The 14,540-nt window shown below is 42.0% G+C and overlaps 1 protein-coding gene across 1 annotated transcript in view; it reads right to left on the bottom strand.

Annotated features, from left to right (window-relative positions):
- Positions 1 to 14,540, bottom strand: part of LOC142824857 (maestro heat-like repeat-containing protein family member 2B) — a 35,171-nt gene that overhangs the window by 9,968 nt on the left and 10,663 nt on the right. The window contains exons 6-15 of the mRNA XM_089777770.1: positions 12,120 to 12,239; positions 11,736 to 11,858; positions 10,424 to 10,576; positions 8,787 to 8,909; positions 8,293 to 8,372; positions 7,770 to 7,833; positions 7,433 to 7,528; positions 6,480 to 6,584; positions 1,651 to 1,774; positions 144 to 253 (exon numbers count right to left, since the gene is read on the bottom strand). Of these exons, the coding sequence (XP_089633896.1) occupies positions 144 to 253; positions 1,651 to 1,774; positions 6,480 to 6,584; positions 7,433 to 7,528; positions 7,770 to 7,833; positions 8,293 to 8,372; positions 8,787 to 8,909; positions 10,424 to 10,576; positions 11,736 to 11,858; positions 12,120 to 12,239 (1,098 nt within the window). The remainder of the gene's footprint in view (positions 1 to 143; positions 254 to 1,650; positions 1,775 to 6,479; positions 6,585 to 7,432; positions 7,529 to 7,769; positions 7,834 to 8,292; positions 8,373 to 8,786; positions 8,910 to 10,423; positions 10,577 to 11,735; positions 11,859 to 12,119; positions 12,240 to 14,540) is intronic.

Here is a 14,540-nt window from a genome sequence, read left to right as displayed (position 1 = left end):
TTAAACTAACTGGTCTGTAGTTTCCTGGGTTGTTCTTATTTCCCTTTTTATAGATGGGCACTATATTTGCCCTTTTCCAGTCCTCTGGACAAGGGAAAATGAATGGTGCACAACCATTAGGACAGTCACCTAGTGTCTGTTACCTTAGCCATTTTGCAAGAGGTTTGAAACAGAGCCTCAGGGTCTGGAGTTGTTAGTGCCTCACGGAGACATCTCAGCTCCTCGTCTGCTGATCCCAGGTTTGTGCACTGACCTAGGATAGAGAAAAGGAGAAAAAGTATGGCAACATTTAATAAAACTGAACCTCTGATCCATAGATAATCATACAGGAGGATCTATGGGGTATGTTATTACCAGCTGTGTGTGAAATTTTGGCCCCACTAAAGCCAATGACGAAATTCTTGTTGACTTTAATGGAGTCAGAATTTTACCGTCAGGCTATGTCTAGACTACATCCCTTTTTCGGAAAAGGGATGTAAATTAGATGTATCGCAATTCCTAATGAAGCGGGGATTTAAATCTCCCCCGCTTCATTAGCATAAAAATGGCTGCAGCTTTTTTCGGCACGGAGCTTTGCCGGAGAAAAGCGCCAGTCTAGATGCTGATCTTGCGGAAAATTAAGCCTTTTCCGAAAGATCCCTTATCCCTCCGAAAAAGGGATGTAGTCTAGACGTAGCCCCTATGTCTGAAAGTTAACAGTAATGGCATGTGATTCATTCTGATTCATACAGGGTTAAACAGGCACTGTATTCTGTGTGGAGCCTTTTTCTCTGTATATCTGGTTTCAGTAGCCACTCTGCTCTCAGTATTTAAATCTAATCTCATAGTCAAGCAGAACTCATGTAGATTGATCTGAGGTTCTGATTTGGAGGAGAATTCCTCCACTGAACTCTCATTGTAAAAGAGATGGGGCTGACCAAAAGCTTAGGTAGGAAACCCAGGCTCTTCGCTCACTTCTAAATCATGAACTGTCTCTTTAAAGGAAAGCTGTCCTGCTCTGTCATCTCCCTCTCCCCACCCTACTCTGCAGAGGGGGGGCATATGGGCATATGGCGGGGGAGAGAGTGTGTGTGAGACAATGTGTGTGTGTGTGTGTGTGTGTATGTGAGAGAGAGAGAGAGAGAGAGAGAGGGACATGCTGGCTGCCAGAGAAATCTTAGAAACAGTGCACTGCCTCTTTAGATAGGCACTCCGTTACTCACCTGGAGCAGCACTATTGTATGTGTCCCTCTCCCCAAACTCTGCTCTGAAGAGATGATGACAGGGGCAAAGGGGTCACCCTGACTTCTGCACGCCTCCCTGCTCACCTCCCCTCCACACACCACTAGCAGCAGATAGGATGGAGCAAGTCGGAGAGGGGCAGCTGAACACATGCTGCTGGCATGCTTGCTAATCAGCTGAGCGCTCCAGACAGAAATTCTGGGGAGAAGGGCAGATCTGGCCTGTGTGCTATATTTTGCCCACCCTCTAATATTTGCAGATTATTTATTATTTGTGCAGTTCTCTTCCAGCAATGTACTTACAAGGCCCCAATTATTCTGTTATATAAGTGTCGCTAACAAGACAGAAAGAATTACAGATGGAAAAAAGGGTCATTACAACAATGAAAGAAAGTGAAGGGTTACTTACACCTGCTCATGGTCTCCTCACCTTGTATATTGAGAAGACAGTTGATACAGTCAACCACCAACTGACGCGATGTTGTTACTGAAGCACAGGTATATGGTGCTAATAGCCCAATCAGATATCCAAACTGATGAAAAGTTTCCTGAGGCTAATTTAAAAAGAATGAAGAATGAAAGTTCTCCGGCTATACTGGACATTATTTGCCTTCCTTATTGTGAACTCCATTACTGTACCTGGGTACGGCACATTGGAAAACATAATCCTTATTGTACATGCAAATTGATGGGGTCTAAATTAGCTGTAGCACTCAAGAAAAATCTCAGAGTCATTGTGGATAGTCCTCTAAAAACATCTGTTCAACACGCAGCTGCACTTAAAAATGCTAATGGTATGTTAGGAACCACTAGGAAAAGGGATGAATAATAATATGATAAATAATAAGAAATTAGCAGTAGGGATATATTACCGACCACCTGACCAGGACAGCGATACTGACATTGAAATGCTGAGGGAGATTAGAGAGGCTACCAAAATAAAGAACTCTATAATAATGGGGGATTTTAATTACCGCCATATTGACTGGATACATGTCACCTCAGGAAGAGAAGCAGAGATAAAATTTCTCAATGGCTTAAATGACTGCTTCTTGGAACCCACAAGGGGAGAGGCAATTCTCGATTTAGTCCTGAGTGGAGTGCAGGATCAGGTCCAGGATATAACCGTTACCGGACCGCTTGGGAATAGTGACCATAATATAATAACATTCAACATTCCTGTCGTGGGAAGAACACCTCAGCAGTCCAGCACCCTGGCATTTAATTTCAAAAAGGGGAATTACACAAAAATGAGGAGGTTAGTGAAACAGAAATTAAAAGGCACAGTGACTAGAGCAAAGTCCCTGAAAGCTGCATGAAAACTTTTTAAAGACACCATAACAGGGGCCCCAACTTAAATGTATACCCCAAATTAAAAAACATAGCAAGAGACCTAAAAAAGAGTCACCGCGGCTTAACCACCATGTAAAAGAAGCAGTGAGGGACAAAAAGGTATCTTTTCATAAGTGGAAGTCCAGTCCTAGTGAGATAAATAGAAAGGAACATAAACACTGTCAAATCAAGTGTAAAAATGTAATAAGAAAAGCAAAAAAAGATTTTGAGGAACAGCTAGCCAAAAACTCAAAAAGAAATAACAAAATGTTTTTTAAGTACATTAGAAGCAGGAAGCCTGCTAAAAAAACTGAGGGTCCTCTAGATGATTGAGCTATAAAAGAAGCAATCAAGGACGATAAAGCCATTGCGAAGAAACTAAATGATTTCTTTGCTTCAGTCTTCACGGCTGAGGACGTTGGGGAGATTCCTGAATCTGCACCGTCCTTTGTGGGTGATGAATCTGAGGAACTGTCCCGGATTGAAGTGTCTTTAGAGGAGGTTTTGGAACAAATAGAAAAACTTAATGTTAACAAATCTCCGGGACCAGATGGCATTCATCCAAGGGTTCTAAAAGAACTCAAATGGGAAATTGGTGAGCTATTATCTGTAGTTTGTAACCTATCCTTTAAATCGGCTTCCGTACCTAATGACTGGAAGGTAGCTAACGTGACACCAATATTTAAAAAGGGCTCTAGAGGCGATCCTGGAAATTACAGACCGGTAAGTCTAACTTCAGTACCGGGCAAATTAGTAGAAACAATAGTAAAGAATAAAATTGTGAAGCATGTAGAAGAGCATAATTTATTGGACAAAAGTCAACATGGTTTCTGTAAAAGGAAATCCTGTCTTACTAATCTGTTAGAGTTCTTTGAAGGGGTCAACAAACATGCAGACAAGGGGGATCCAGTAGATATAGTATACTTGGATTTTCAGAAAGCCTTTGACAAGGTCCCTCACCAAAGGCTCTTGTGTAAATTACATGGCCAAGGGATAAGAGGGAAGGTCCTTTCTTGGATTGCGAACTGGTTAAATGACAGGAAACAAAGGGTAGGAATAAATGGTAAATTTTCAGATTGGACAGGGGTAACTAGTGGTGTACCCCAAGGGTCAGTCCTGGGACCAATCCTTTTCAACTTATTTATAAATGATCTGGAGAAAGGGGTAAGCAGTGAGGTGGTAAAGTTTGCAGATGATACAAAACTGTTTAGGATAGTCAAGACAGAAGCAGACTGTGAGGGACTCCAAAAAGATCTCACCAAACTGAGTGATTGGGCAACAAAATGGCAAATGAAATTTAATGTGGATAAATGTAAAGTAATGCACATCGGGAAAAATAACCCCAACTATACATACAGTATGATGGGGGCTAATTTGGCTACGACAAATCAGGAAAGGGATCTTGGAGTTATTGTGGACAGTTCTCTGAAAACTTCCACGCAGTGTGCAGCAGCGGTCAAAAAGGAAAATAGAATGCTGGGAATTATTAAGAAAGGGATAGAAAATAAGACCCAGAATATCTTACTACCCCTGTATAAAACTATGGTACGCCCACATCTTGAATACTGTGTACAGATGTGGTCTCCTCACCTCAAAAAAGATATTTTGGCCTTGGAAAGGGTTCAGAAAAGGGCAACTAAAATGATTAGGGGTTTGGAACGGGTCCCATATGAGGAGAGGTTAAAGCGACTGGGACTTTTCAGTTTAGAAAAGAGGAGACTGAGGGGGGATATGATAGAGGTCTATAAAATCATGAGTGGTGTAGAGAGGGCCGATAAAGAAAAGTTATTTATTAGTTCCCTAAATAGAAGAACTAGAGGACACCAAATGAAATTAATGGGTAGCAGGTTTAAAACTAATAAAAGAAGTTCTTCTTCACACAGCGTGTAGTCAACCTGTGGAACTCCTTGCCAGATCAGGCTGTGAAGGCTAGGACTATAATAGAGTTTAAAGAGAAGCTAGATAATTTCATGGAGGCTAGGTGCATGAAAGGCTATTAGCCAAGGGATAAAATGGTGTCCTTGGCCTCTGTTTGTCAGAGGCTGGAGAGGGATGGCAGGAGACAAATCGCTTGATCACTGTCTTCGGTCCACCCTCTCTGGGGCACCTGGTGCTGGCCACTGTCGGTAGTCAGGATACTGGGCTAGATGGACCTTTGGTCTGACCCAGTACGGCCGTTTTTATGTTCTTATGTTCTTATGTTCTTATCATGCCACTGTTTCAAATCCATGGTACACCCACACCTTGAATACTGCAAGCAATTGTAGTCCTCCAACTTATATAAAGTTAGGTTATAATTGGAAAAAGTTCAGAGAAAAGCAACAAAAATGATATGGGATATGGGATAACTCGTACAAGGAGAAGTTAAAAGGACTGGGACCATTCATCTTAGAAAAGAGATGCTTACAGGGGGGTATGATAGAGCCATATAAGATGATCAGAGATGCATGATATGGGTGTCCCTATATCTCTGACTGCCTGGGGCTGGGACTGGACAACAGGGGAGAGATCACTCAACAATTGCCTTGTTCTGTTTGTTCCCTCTGATGCATATAACACCCACCACTGCCAGAAGACAGGATACATGAACCATTTGTCTGGGGGATCCAGAATGGCCATTCATGTTTTATGTTCTTATCTGATTAAATAGAAATAGAAATTCAACTTTAACAGCCTGAGAGTATAAGAAGGCATCTATGACACTGACACAGCCAACCTATGTGTGACCCACAATAACTTAACAAGCGGCACTGCAATTGTATCAAGACAAGTCACTTATATGTTATTTCAAAGGGTGTGTCTAGACTACTGAGTTTTGTCGACAAAACTATACCTGCGTCTACACTACCGCTGAGTTCTGTCGACATAACGTCGACAGAACTCAGCAGTTTTGTCGACGCTGGTAAACCTCATTTTACGAGGCATAACACCTTCTGTCGACAGATTTCTGTCGACAGAAGGTGTTATTGCATGTAGGGTTGTGTCTAGACTACAGGGTTTTGTTGACAAAGCAGATGGTATCACCCATTTACCAGTGTATGCATAGGAAATAGAAAATTAACTTCAAAACAAAGCACGACAGGAGATCTGCATGACCTATTCTTTCTCAGGGAGAGATCCTGCTTAGACAATTTCTGTGAGGAGGCTTGCCAACCGGCTAGAATAGCTATAAAAGACAAGTTATGGGACTGATCTTCTCTCTTCAGTCTGCTTAAACTTTGAACAGGGGACGTGTAAGCCATAGGACATAGATCTTCCAAATAATTATTTGGAATAGTCTGGGAAATGCATGGAAAAACTAACAGCCTTTGCATCTAAACTGGCTTTGGATGTTGACCGGTTAGCATGATTCCAGAGAGACTTTTACAAGCCAGCCGTTTATTCCACCATGGTTGTGATCCTGAACTATGAAAAGTGAAAGTCATTTTAACAAATATCTATCACTTAACCATTTGTAACTCTCTTCTTTTTCCTTTTAACAACAAATCTGATATTCGGTTATTAAGGATTGGCTGATATTTAGGGAAGACCTGTGATTCATATTAACCTAAGGATAAGTGTCTAGTCCTTTGTGATTGGTGATTATATTAGACTTAGTTGTCTAGATGGGAACCAAGATCTGGAATGCCTAAAGGGTACTATTGTTTGGTATTTTGTTAACCAGAGTAGAAGCTCTTTTCTTACTGGTTTGGTGAATCTAATTATAAAATCACTCGTCTGGGGAACTGCCTGCCCTGTTTCTTACAGTCTGGCCTGAGTGCTGTCACAGCACTCTTATGGAAACCTTTCTCTTATGGAAGCAGAGGGATCTTAGTCACTTTGAGGCCCCAGCTGCAGGCCTAGTAGAATTTCTCATGCATTCACGTTGAATGTCAGATTTGATTTAAGTGGGAAAGTCAGCTCAAGGAAGAGTAGAACTATACTCACTGTGCTATTAACTATCTCCTGATAGGCAGTTAGCAGCCAGACACTGGCCTGCAAGGCCCTTTCTCTCTCCCACTCCTTCTCTGAACTGAGCCAGGTCTCTAGTAGCTGTTGGCAAAGCAGGAGAATGGACAAAGTTAGTACCAAAAAACCCTTCCAAACGTTTCTTTTAAATAGGTTTGATTGTCACTAAAATCCCTCTCCAAAGCATTTAACTTCCATATAGCAAAAGATTTATATGTCTCCAAAAAGAGACCCTTGTATATACAAGTCCCAGGGACCAGATTCACCTCTGGTGTACATAACTCCATCAAAGCCAAAGGAGTTACATGAGAGATGAGTCTGGCTCTGTGTATGTGAGGGCTTCTGTAGACTGTCTGATGGCAGCTGTCTAGCACATTGCATGCAGTTTGGGGTCCGGTGCTGTGTTCTCTTTCCTGGACAGCTTCTCCCATGCTGAGTGGCAAATGACAGAGAGGAGCAGAGAAGTCTCCCCAGCCCAGCTCCTTTTATAACTTTATTTTCATACCAACGTTGCACCTAACTCCCCTCCCCTCAGCTCTTCAAACTATTCTGTTTATGTCTGAAGAGCAGGAAGTCTTTGGTGAATGAGTTTCCATACACAGAGCTTAACTCAATACTAATTCATTCCTTTTACAAGAGGTGACCAGTTCTCACTGGTCCTCTTGAATTTGGTTACTGCACTGATGATTTTCTTTCCTGTCCATGTAGTGTTAACTATACTGGAAAAACTAGATCTCAGTCCACCACTGGCATAAAATGGAACAGCTCCCATGGATTTCAATGGGACACATTCCCACTTACTTCAGGAAAAAATTGATGCTTTCTCCCTAAAATTCACCCGCTGCGGAAAATTCCTCCACAACAGAAGCTTGAGCATCATCCCTGCTATAACACAAGAAACAATTATCACCCTGGTCCTATGGGCTACTCACATGAAACATTTCCTGGAACCAGTCTGGGGTTGGTTCTTCCTCAAGCAGGATCTTCATTAGCTCACTAAGGGCTTCTAAGGAGCACTCATACATCAACTGAAACCAGAAGAGAAGGAGTGAGGCTCAACACCAGATAATTTCTGCAGGAGGTGGAGGTGAAGTTAGCCATGACTTTGCAGGGAGGCCATGTGTGGCTGCTATCACCCAGTGCTTGCTGGGCAGAGATCTCAGTGGAGTCTGCCAGAGGGGAATTGGTGTCATATACCTCTATGTGCAGAGTATCCTCTAGTTTCTTGCCTTCCTCTTTCATCTTCTCCAAGGGAGGAAGGGGAAATACACTTTTAAAACACAGATCAAGGATCTCACGGTTTTCCTCCAGGGTCAGAGATGGTTTGAGTTTGCTGTCAGAAGACAGAAAGAGAAGTCACGTGTTAGATTCAATACCATAGCCAAGTAAAAAATGGGTTAAATGAATAAAGATTATCCCAATCTAGAACCCCAAATGCAAACAGCCCTTCACTTTGCAGCTGTGCACCTCTTTGTACCTCTGTTAATTATTTGCTCATCTAGAAGTAAAGCTAAAACTTCAATTCCCTTTTTAGAGAAATCCACCAGCTTCCTTCCCCCTGCCAGCTAGCCAGAAACCTCCATCCCCACCTGAACTCTTCTCCGTAGTATGGCATGCCCCACAACCTCCACTCTTGTGCCTTTCAAGCACAAATCTCCAAACAGACATGACGCATTCAAACCCTCAAAACAAAAACACCATGTGAGCATCAGCCTGCTCCCAACCTGACACTCATGAATTAACAAATGAGAAGACATCACAGTGCCAAGAAATATGGCATAGAATATCCTACCACAGTTGTCCAATCGCAAACATTGCCTCGTAACGAACTGGAGACACCAGGGAATCCAATGGTTCCTTTTTAATGAAGTCCTGAAATGCATGAACAGAGACATAAAAATAGGAAGTGGGTTTGAAAGGCAGAGAAGCCTCCCCCTCACCTTCTGAAACAGGGCTTTATACCAGACCTGTAAGAAACAGACACTGTTTCAGTGGCTCTCTGCCTCAGAAATGGACCGTAGAGACATCTGCTATACACAGGTCAGCAAGCTGTATCCTGGTAACTCATCAGACACTATCCATTCCTTCCAGTTACAGCCCACAATATGCCAGCATCCCGGCCAAGCACAGTGGACCCAGCATTCTGGGTGCCAGGCAGGTAAATCATGACACTGCAGTAGTATAGCTACAGCCAATGGAAAGAATAACATCTACCCGGACAATCAGTCTCATTACATAATAACAAAATCCCTTGTAGCTCAGGCTTCAAAGTTCCTAATCACTCACCATCATGTAATCAAGGAGCTCCAGTTTGTAAGAGAATTCAAATGCCTGGGAGTCTCCAGTCTTCAAAACTGCACAGCTAATCTCTGTTGCATTCTGGATGAGGGTTGATTTCAGGTCCATGTCCTACATTTCCAGGAAAAACAAGAGGATGTGGGTGAGAAACTGAGAGAATCAGATTCCAGAAGAGTAGAAATTAGATCTAGTCTCAGGAGAAGTGTCTGCAGACCCCAGAAGACAGAGAACCCCAGCTCTACACCCATCTGAGAAAAAGAAAAGGCCCAGGTTGATCAAGTAAACCCAGGTCCATTTACACAGAGTAGTCATGACTCCTGCTTGATGTGGGAGGGAAAACAAATTTTATGCAATTTAAACAAGAAACTTGTGCATAGTAAATGCACAAGATACGAGGGCAGATTATTTAGAATTTAACTTGTTCGCAACATTGATCCCCAACACCTGAAAAACAAAATGTAAAACCGCTACTAGCAATTTCTATTGTGCCACATTATGCACATTCTACAAATATCCTGGTTAATGAACATGAAGTAGAGAGATATCACTATTACTGACTCTTCCAAAAAAGCAGGAAATGTGCCCAGTCTGGGTGTGTTGCAGTGGACAATATCAGGGGCCATAGTTCTTAATATTTGTATTTGTGAACTACTGGAAAATGTCAACTTGGTTCATTTGTGATCAACTTTTTTTGACAATGAGAGTCTCAGTTAGGCTAAGTCTAGACTGCAAAGTCTGAAAAAGATACGCAAAGTATGAATCTTTCTCTGCTTTTCTTTCAAAAAAGGCTTTTTCGAAATTTGGAAAAACCTGCTCTTTCAAGCCATCCCTTCCTTCCTCATAAATCAAGGTTTACAGGGATGGTGAAAGAACGCATCCACTTTTCCAAAAAGTGGATGCGGTATTGCTTTTCTGGGATACCTCTGGGATCCCGGAAAAGTACTGCAGCCTAGACATAGCCTTAGACAGAGTAGAATGGAATGGCAAAGTGATGTGGAGAGATTAGAACTATGCACTGAGACCAGAATCAGGGCTGGCAAGTGGACAGCCATATATCTAAGGAGCAGAAATAATGAGCAGGCAGACAAATAGGAAGACAGATATGGGGAAAGGGAAGTAGATAGTCCAAGAAACAGTGATAGCAAATAAACTAAATACAAGCACTATTCCAAAAAGTCCCTTAACCCTCGTGGAACAAGGTTTACAGGGATGTTGGGATAGTGAGCCCGTTAGATTTCAAAATAACAGGCGCACTCAAAAGATGCGGAATAGCTATTTCAGGATACTTCTGATACCCTGAAATAGGTTCACAGTGTAAACATAGCCTTAGAGTGTTATACTGCACAGCCTGAGTGTGACTGCATCTGAAATACTATGTAACTGTGACCTAGAGAATTTCAGAAGAACACAGAAAAACTAGAGAAAATACAAACAACAGCAACAAATAAGATATTTGTTACAGCTCACACTCCATCCATGAAGGTTTTAGATTTGATGCACATGACAAACGGTTGTTCAAAGGACATTTTTAGAAAAATAAGCCCTCTCTTAGAAAACTCAGGTCCAGTGGAGGCACTGATCTAACTTCAGAGTAATATCCCCAACACTTATGCAAAAACTCTTACTTGGCAACCGGTTCTATAATGGTGTAGGATGTTCTCTGTGATGTCTGCCTCCACCCGAGACAGAAGTTGCTCTTTTGGAGCATGCATAGCCACTTTGCTGTATGTCAGCATCAGCGTGCTGCGGGTCTTGGCTCTTTTCCCATGATGGTAGTCCTGGACAATTGGAAATGTCACAAGAGACAATTACTTCTGATTCATTTTGCCTTGAAATTCTGATCTGTTGCTGACTGAGGAATTGCTTTTGGCAGCGATAATAGCTTGTACTTGAAAAATGTATTTAAGCCAAACCATAACTGCGTGAGGCACAGAGGTATTGGTGTCTCAAACATACTGATTGGATAATTCTGACACAGAGAGCCCAAAGTTTTGACCCTACCCCAGTGAAATAAATGGGAGATTTGTCATTGACACTGATAGGCACAGAATTAGGTGCTAAATGATATGCCTAAATCTGCACAGTGAGTAAACAGCAAATCTGGCAATGGTGGCCAAGAGACCTAATATGCTGTTTTATCCTCTGGATAAATGGTTCTCAACCAAAGGTACGCAGAAGTTTTCGAGGAGGACAGATCAGATCATTTCGATATTTGCCTAGTTTTAGAGCAGGCTACCTAAAAAGCACTAGCAAAGTTACAAACTAAAATTTCATACACACAATGACCTATTTACACTGCTCTATATACTGCACATTGAAATGTAAGGAACATATTTATATTTAAATTAATTTATTTATGAAATGGCGTATGGCATATGAAAATGGGAAATTAAGCAATTTTTCAGTAATAGTGTGTTGTGACACTTTTTTGTATTTTTATGCCTGATTTTCTAAGAAAGAAGGTTTAAAATGAGGTGAAACTTGGGGCACACTAGACAACTCAGATTTCTAAAATGGGTATATTAGTGTGGAAAGTTTTAGAACCGCTGCTCTAGAGCACAAGGTCCATAACAGTTGTCCAGAGAGCAGGTTGGTTAGTCACATGTTGCTTGCAACACCTCCTCCTTTACAGCTACTAACCTGGATTGAAAAAACAGCTACAAATACATTCAACACTTTTCCATATAATTAACTGGTATAGTTCCTACACACTGTGCATAGGAGAGGCATTCAAGCCATGAAACATCAGATGCTAAAAATCAGTTGAGAGAGCCACGGATCCAGACTGTGCTCCTCTCTGCTTAAATGTAAGCATCACACAGAGCACATCCATTGGGGGACAGGGTTAGCTGACCAATGAGACTCTACCGGGGGCAGGAGATACTGTCTCTAGTTTAGAGGGAGAGGAAGTTTGAGAGAACCCCCTGGCTCCTTTACCTTCAGGTGACCAATAAACCCAGAAATCGTAAGTTTATCCATTGCTGCCCCAAACTCCTGCAGTGTGTTCAAGATGAGGTCCAAGTGGCTCTCGGCAGAGAATGAAAGGATGGAAATGACTCCCTGTTACTCAAGAAAAATATTGGTTAGTGAATCTGACCAGGTGCCCAATAGACCCCCACAAGTCAATTCCTTTCACCCAAAGTAGTGTAAAGTGCCAATTAGGCCTGAGACCTATGGGAGGGGGGAGCAAAGGGTGAGTGAAATAGCAACAAAGAGGACATGAAGCAAAATGGCATCTGTCCCAGGACAACTGAGAGCTGAGTTGCCCAGGGGACATTCAGAGGGTACATGATAAGGTAGGGAGAGGGACAGGGTCCTTACCAGTCTATCAGGGGCTTCCATGTAATCTGTTTTCTTCAGAAACTTCTGAATCTGTGATTTAATATGGACCGGGTCCTGACAAACTGCCAAGCAAATTCCTAGTGCCTTATACAGGAAACACTGAAAGAAAGAGGCCAGCATTGAGATATCAAGAACACTACATGCTTGTCAGTATAGAACCAACCCAGCAACACACACTGACACAGGAAAAAACAACCGAGCCAAGACCAAGCACCCCTGCTGCAGACACATCCCATCATCTTCCACCACCCAGTTAGGGAACAATTCAGTACCAATAGCTGCTCCAAGCAAATGCCAGCAGGGGAAGAGCAGGGAACAAGCAAACACAAATTTTATACACAAAAAAACCAATGAAGCAGAGAGAAGTCTCATGCAGCCCTCCAACAAGAATTCCAAGAGCAATTAACTAGAAACTAAACCTTAACAGAGAACAAACCTTCTCTTTGGAGGGGCTGGCATAGCCGGCCATCTGCTGGCTCAACTCAGAGCTTAGCTGGCTGCTCCAGGCATTGTCATTTATCTGCTCCAGAGATGTTCTGAGGAACTGTGTGTAAAACAAGAGCTGGTTTATTGAAAGAATTTTTGGTTGGGGCTTGAGAGTTTTTTCCCTTCCTTGTTCTCTGTTGTAACCATTCCAATATTCAGGTGTCATAGAAAGATTATTTCCCTATTGAGAACTATGAGCATTGACAACCCAGACTTCCTCTGCCGGTTGTTCTTTAACCTTTGCCTTATGATTCTGCTCAGTCCCCAAACTCAGATGCACAGCAAATTGGAGAATGAGATCTGACCATTGATTTTATAGCAGACAGAGGATAGGTCTAGTGAACTTTGATCAATGGGCCATCATTAACAAAGAGCCAAGCACCTTCTCTGAAGTGCTACAGACTCTTCATAACACTTTCTGCGGGTATGCAGGGTTGTGAGGTATCTCACTACCACCTGCCCTTGGCATGAGGAAGCATTCTCTATGCCTGCCAGGTGTCAGCTCCTGACTCTGCCAGACACAGGAAATGCAAGCACACCCTTCTCACCCGGACCCAGCTTTGCTGTCCTGCAGATAAGCAATAGGCATGCTTCAATCATCACACCCTCTACATATTCCCAGACGGTCCAGCCCCTGTTCCACTGGACACTCCCAGAATTCACAGGTTTACTACTTACCACCTTACTATTTTCACCTCAGCATCACTGATCCATTTAACACACCGCTCTTAGGTGCATATACAGTGAAAATAAGTAGAGTTTCATTCACAAAGAATGGAAATTTGAGAAGCAGCAAGCAGAATTAATGTAAACAAAGATTACGTAAAAGTAAAATCACCACACACTTCCTAAAGGTTAAACTTAGATAACCAAACATTCCTCTGTCTCACAAAGGATAGCTCTCCCAGCTTGAAGCACCCAGACCAAATGTGATCCTCCTAAGTCAAGCAAGTTGGCAGCTTATTCCCTAGATGAAGGATAACTGGTACAGGATACCTCTGGACCTCCCAAAATAGTTTCAAGCATCTCACTAGTAAACAGGTATCCCCTATTGTTTGGTTTTCTTGGATAGAGTCGCCTCTGGAGACTTTGCAATCACTTAATTAGAATTTTCTCAGTCAATTAACATCCATTGTGAATAATTACTCAGTCTACATACAGCCAGACAAAGTTGCTTTTCACCTTCTGGTGACCAGCCTCAACTCATAGACCTCAAAAGCATAAATTTTCAGTATACATCCAGAAGTAGTATTCCCTCTAAGGCTACGTCTAGACTGCAAGCCTCTTTCGAAAGAGAACATCTAGACTGCAACCACTTATTTCAAAAAAGCGAGCCGTTTTTTTGAAAGAGAGCACCCAGGCAATCTGGATGCTCTCTTTCGAAAAAGCTCCATTTGCATTCAATAAAGCCTTTTTTCGAAAAAGCCCCATTTGCATTCAATAACACCTCTTTTCAAAAAAAGGCTTTATTCCTTTTAAAATGAGGTTTACCGCGGTCGAAAAAACGGCTGCATTCTTTCAATTTAATTTCAAAAGAATGCAGTGGCAGTCTATATGCAGAGGAAGTTTTTCAAAAAAAAGGCCACTTTTTTCGAAAAAACCCGGTAGTCTAGACACACCCTGAGATTTCCGATCCATGAACGGAATGAGTTTTGTCTTGTGCGCTGCTGTGGCACCTACCAGTTATTAACATACATATATATACTGTATATATATATGCAGTCTTTTTCTTTCTTCAGACTGCCATCATATTCTCTCAAATCATAACTTTTTAAAAAGTATGCAGAAAAGAAATGTCTGTTCTTTTTAAAGTTTGCAAAACATTATGGTGATACTTAAAATAGTGTGCATTCTAACCTACTTGAAAAAGCACATTTGTACAATTTAAAAAAAACCTCTTAAAACCCCCAAAGC

Source organism: Pelodiscus sinensis, chromosome 1 (assembly GCF_052426305.1).
Source record: "Pelodiscus sinensis isolate ZL-2025 chromosome 1, ASM5242630v1, whole genome shotgun sequence".
Classification (NCBI taxonomy): Eukaryota; Metazoa; Chordata; order Testudines; family Trionychidae; genus Pelodiscus; species Pelodiscus sinensis.
Note: the sequence above shows the minus strand (reverse complement) of the source record. Positions and strands in the feature narration are given on the sequence as shown.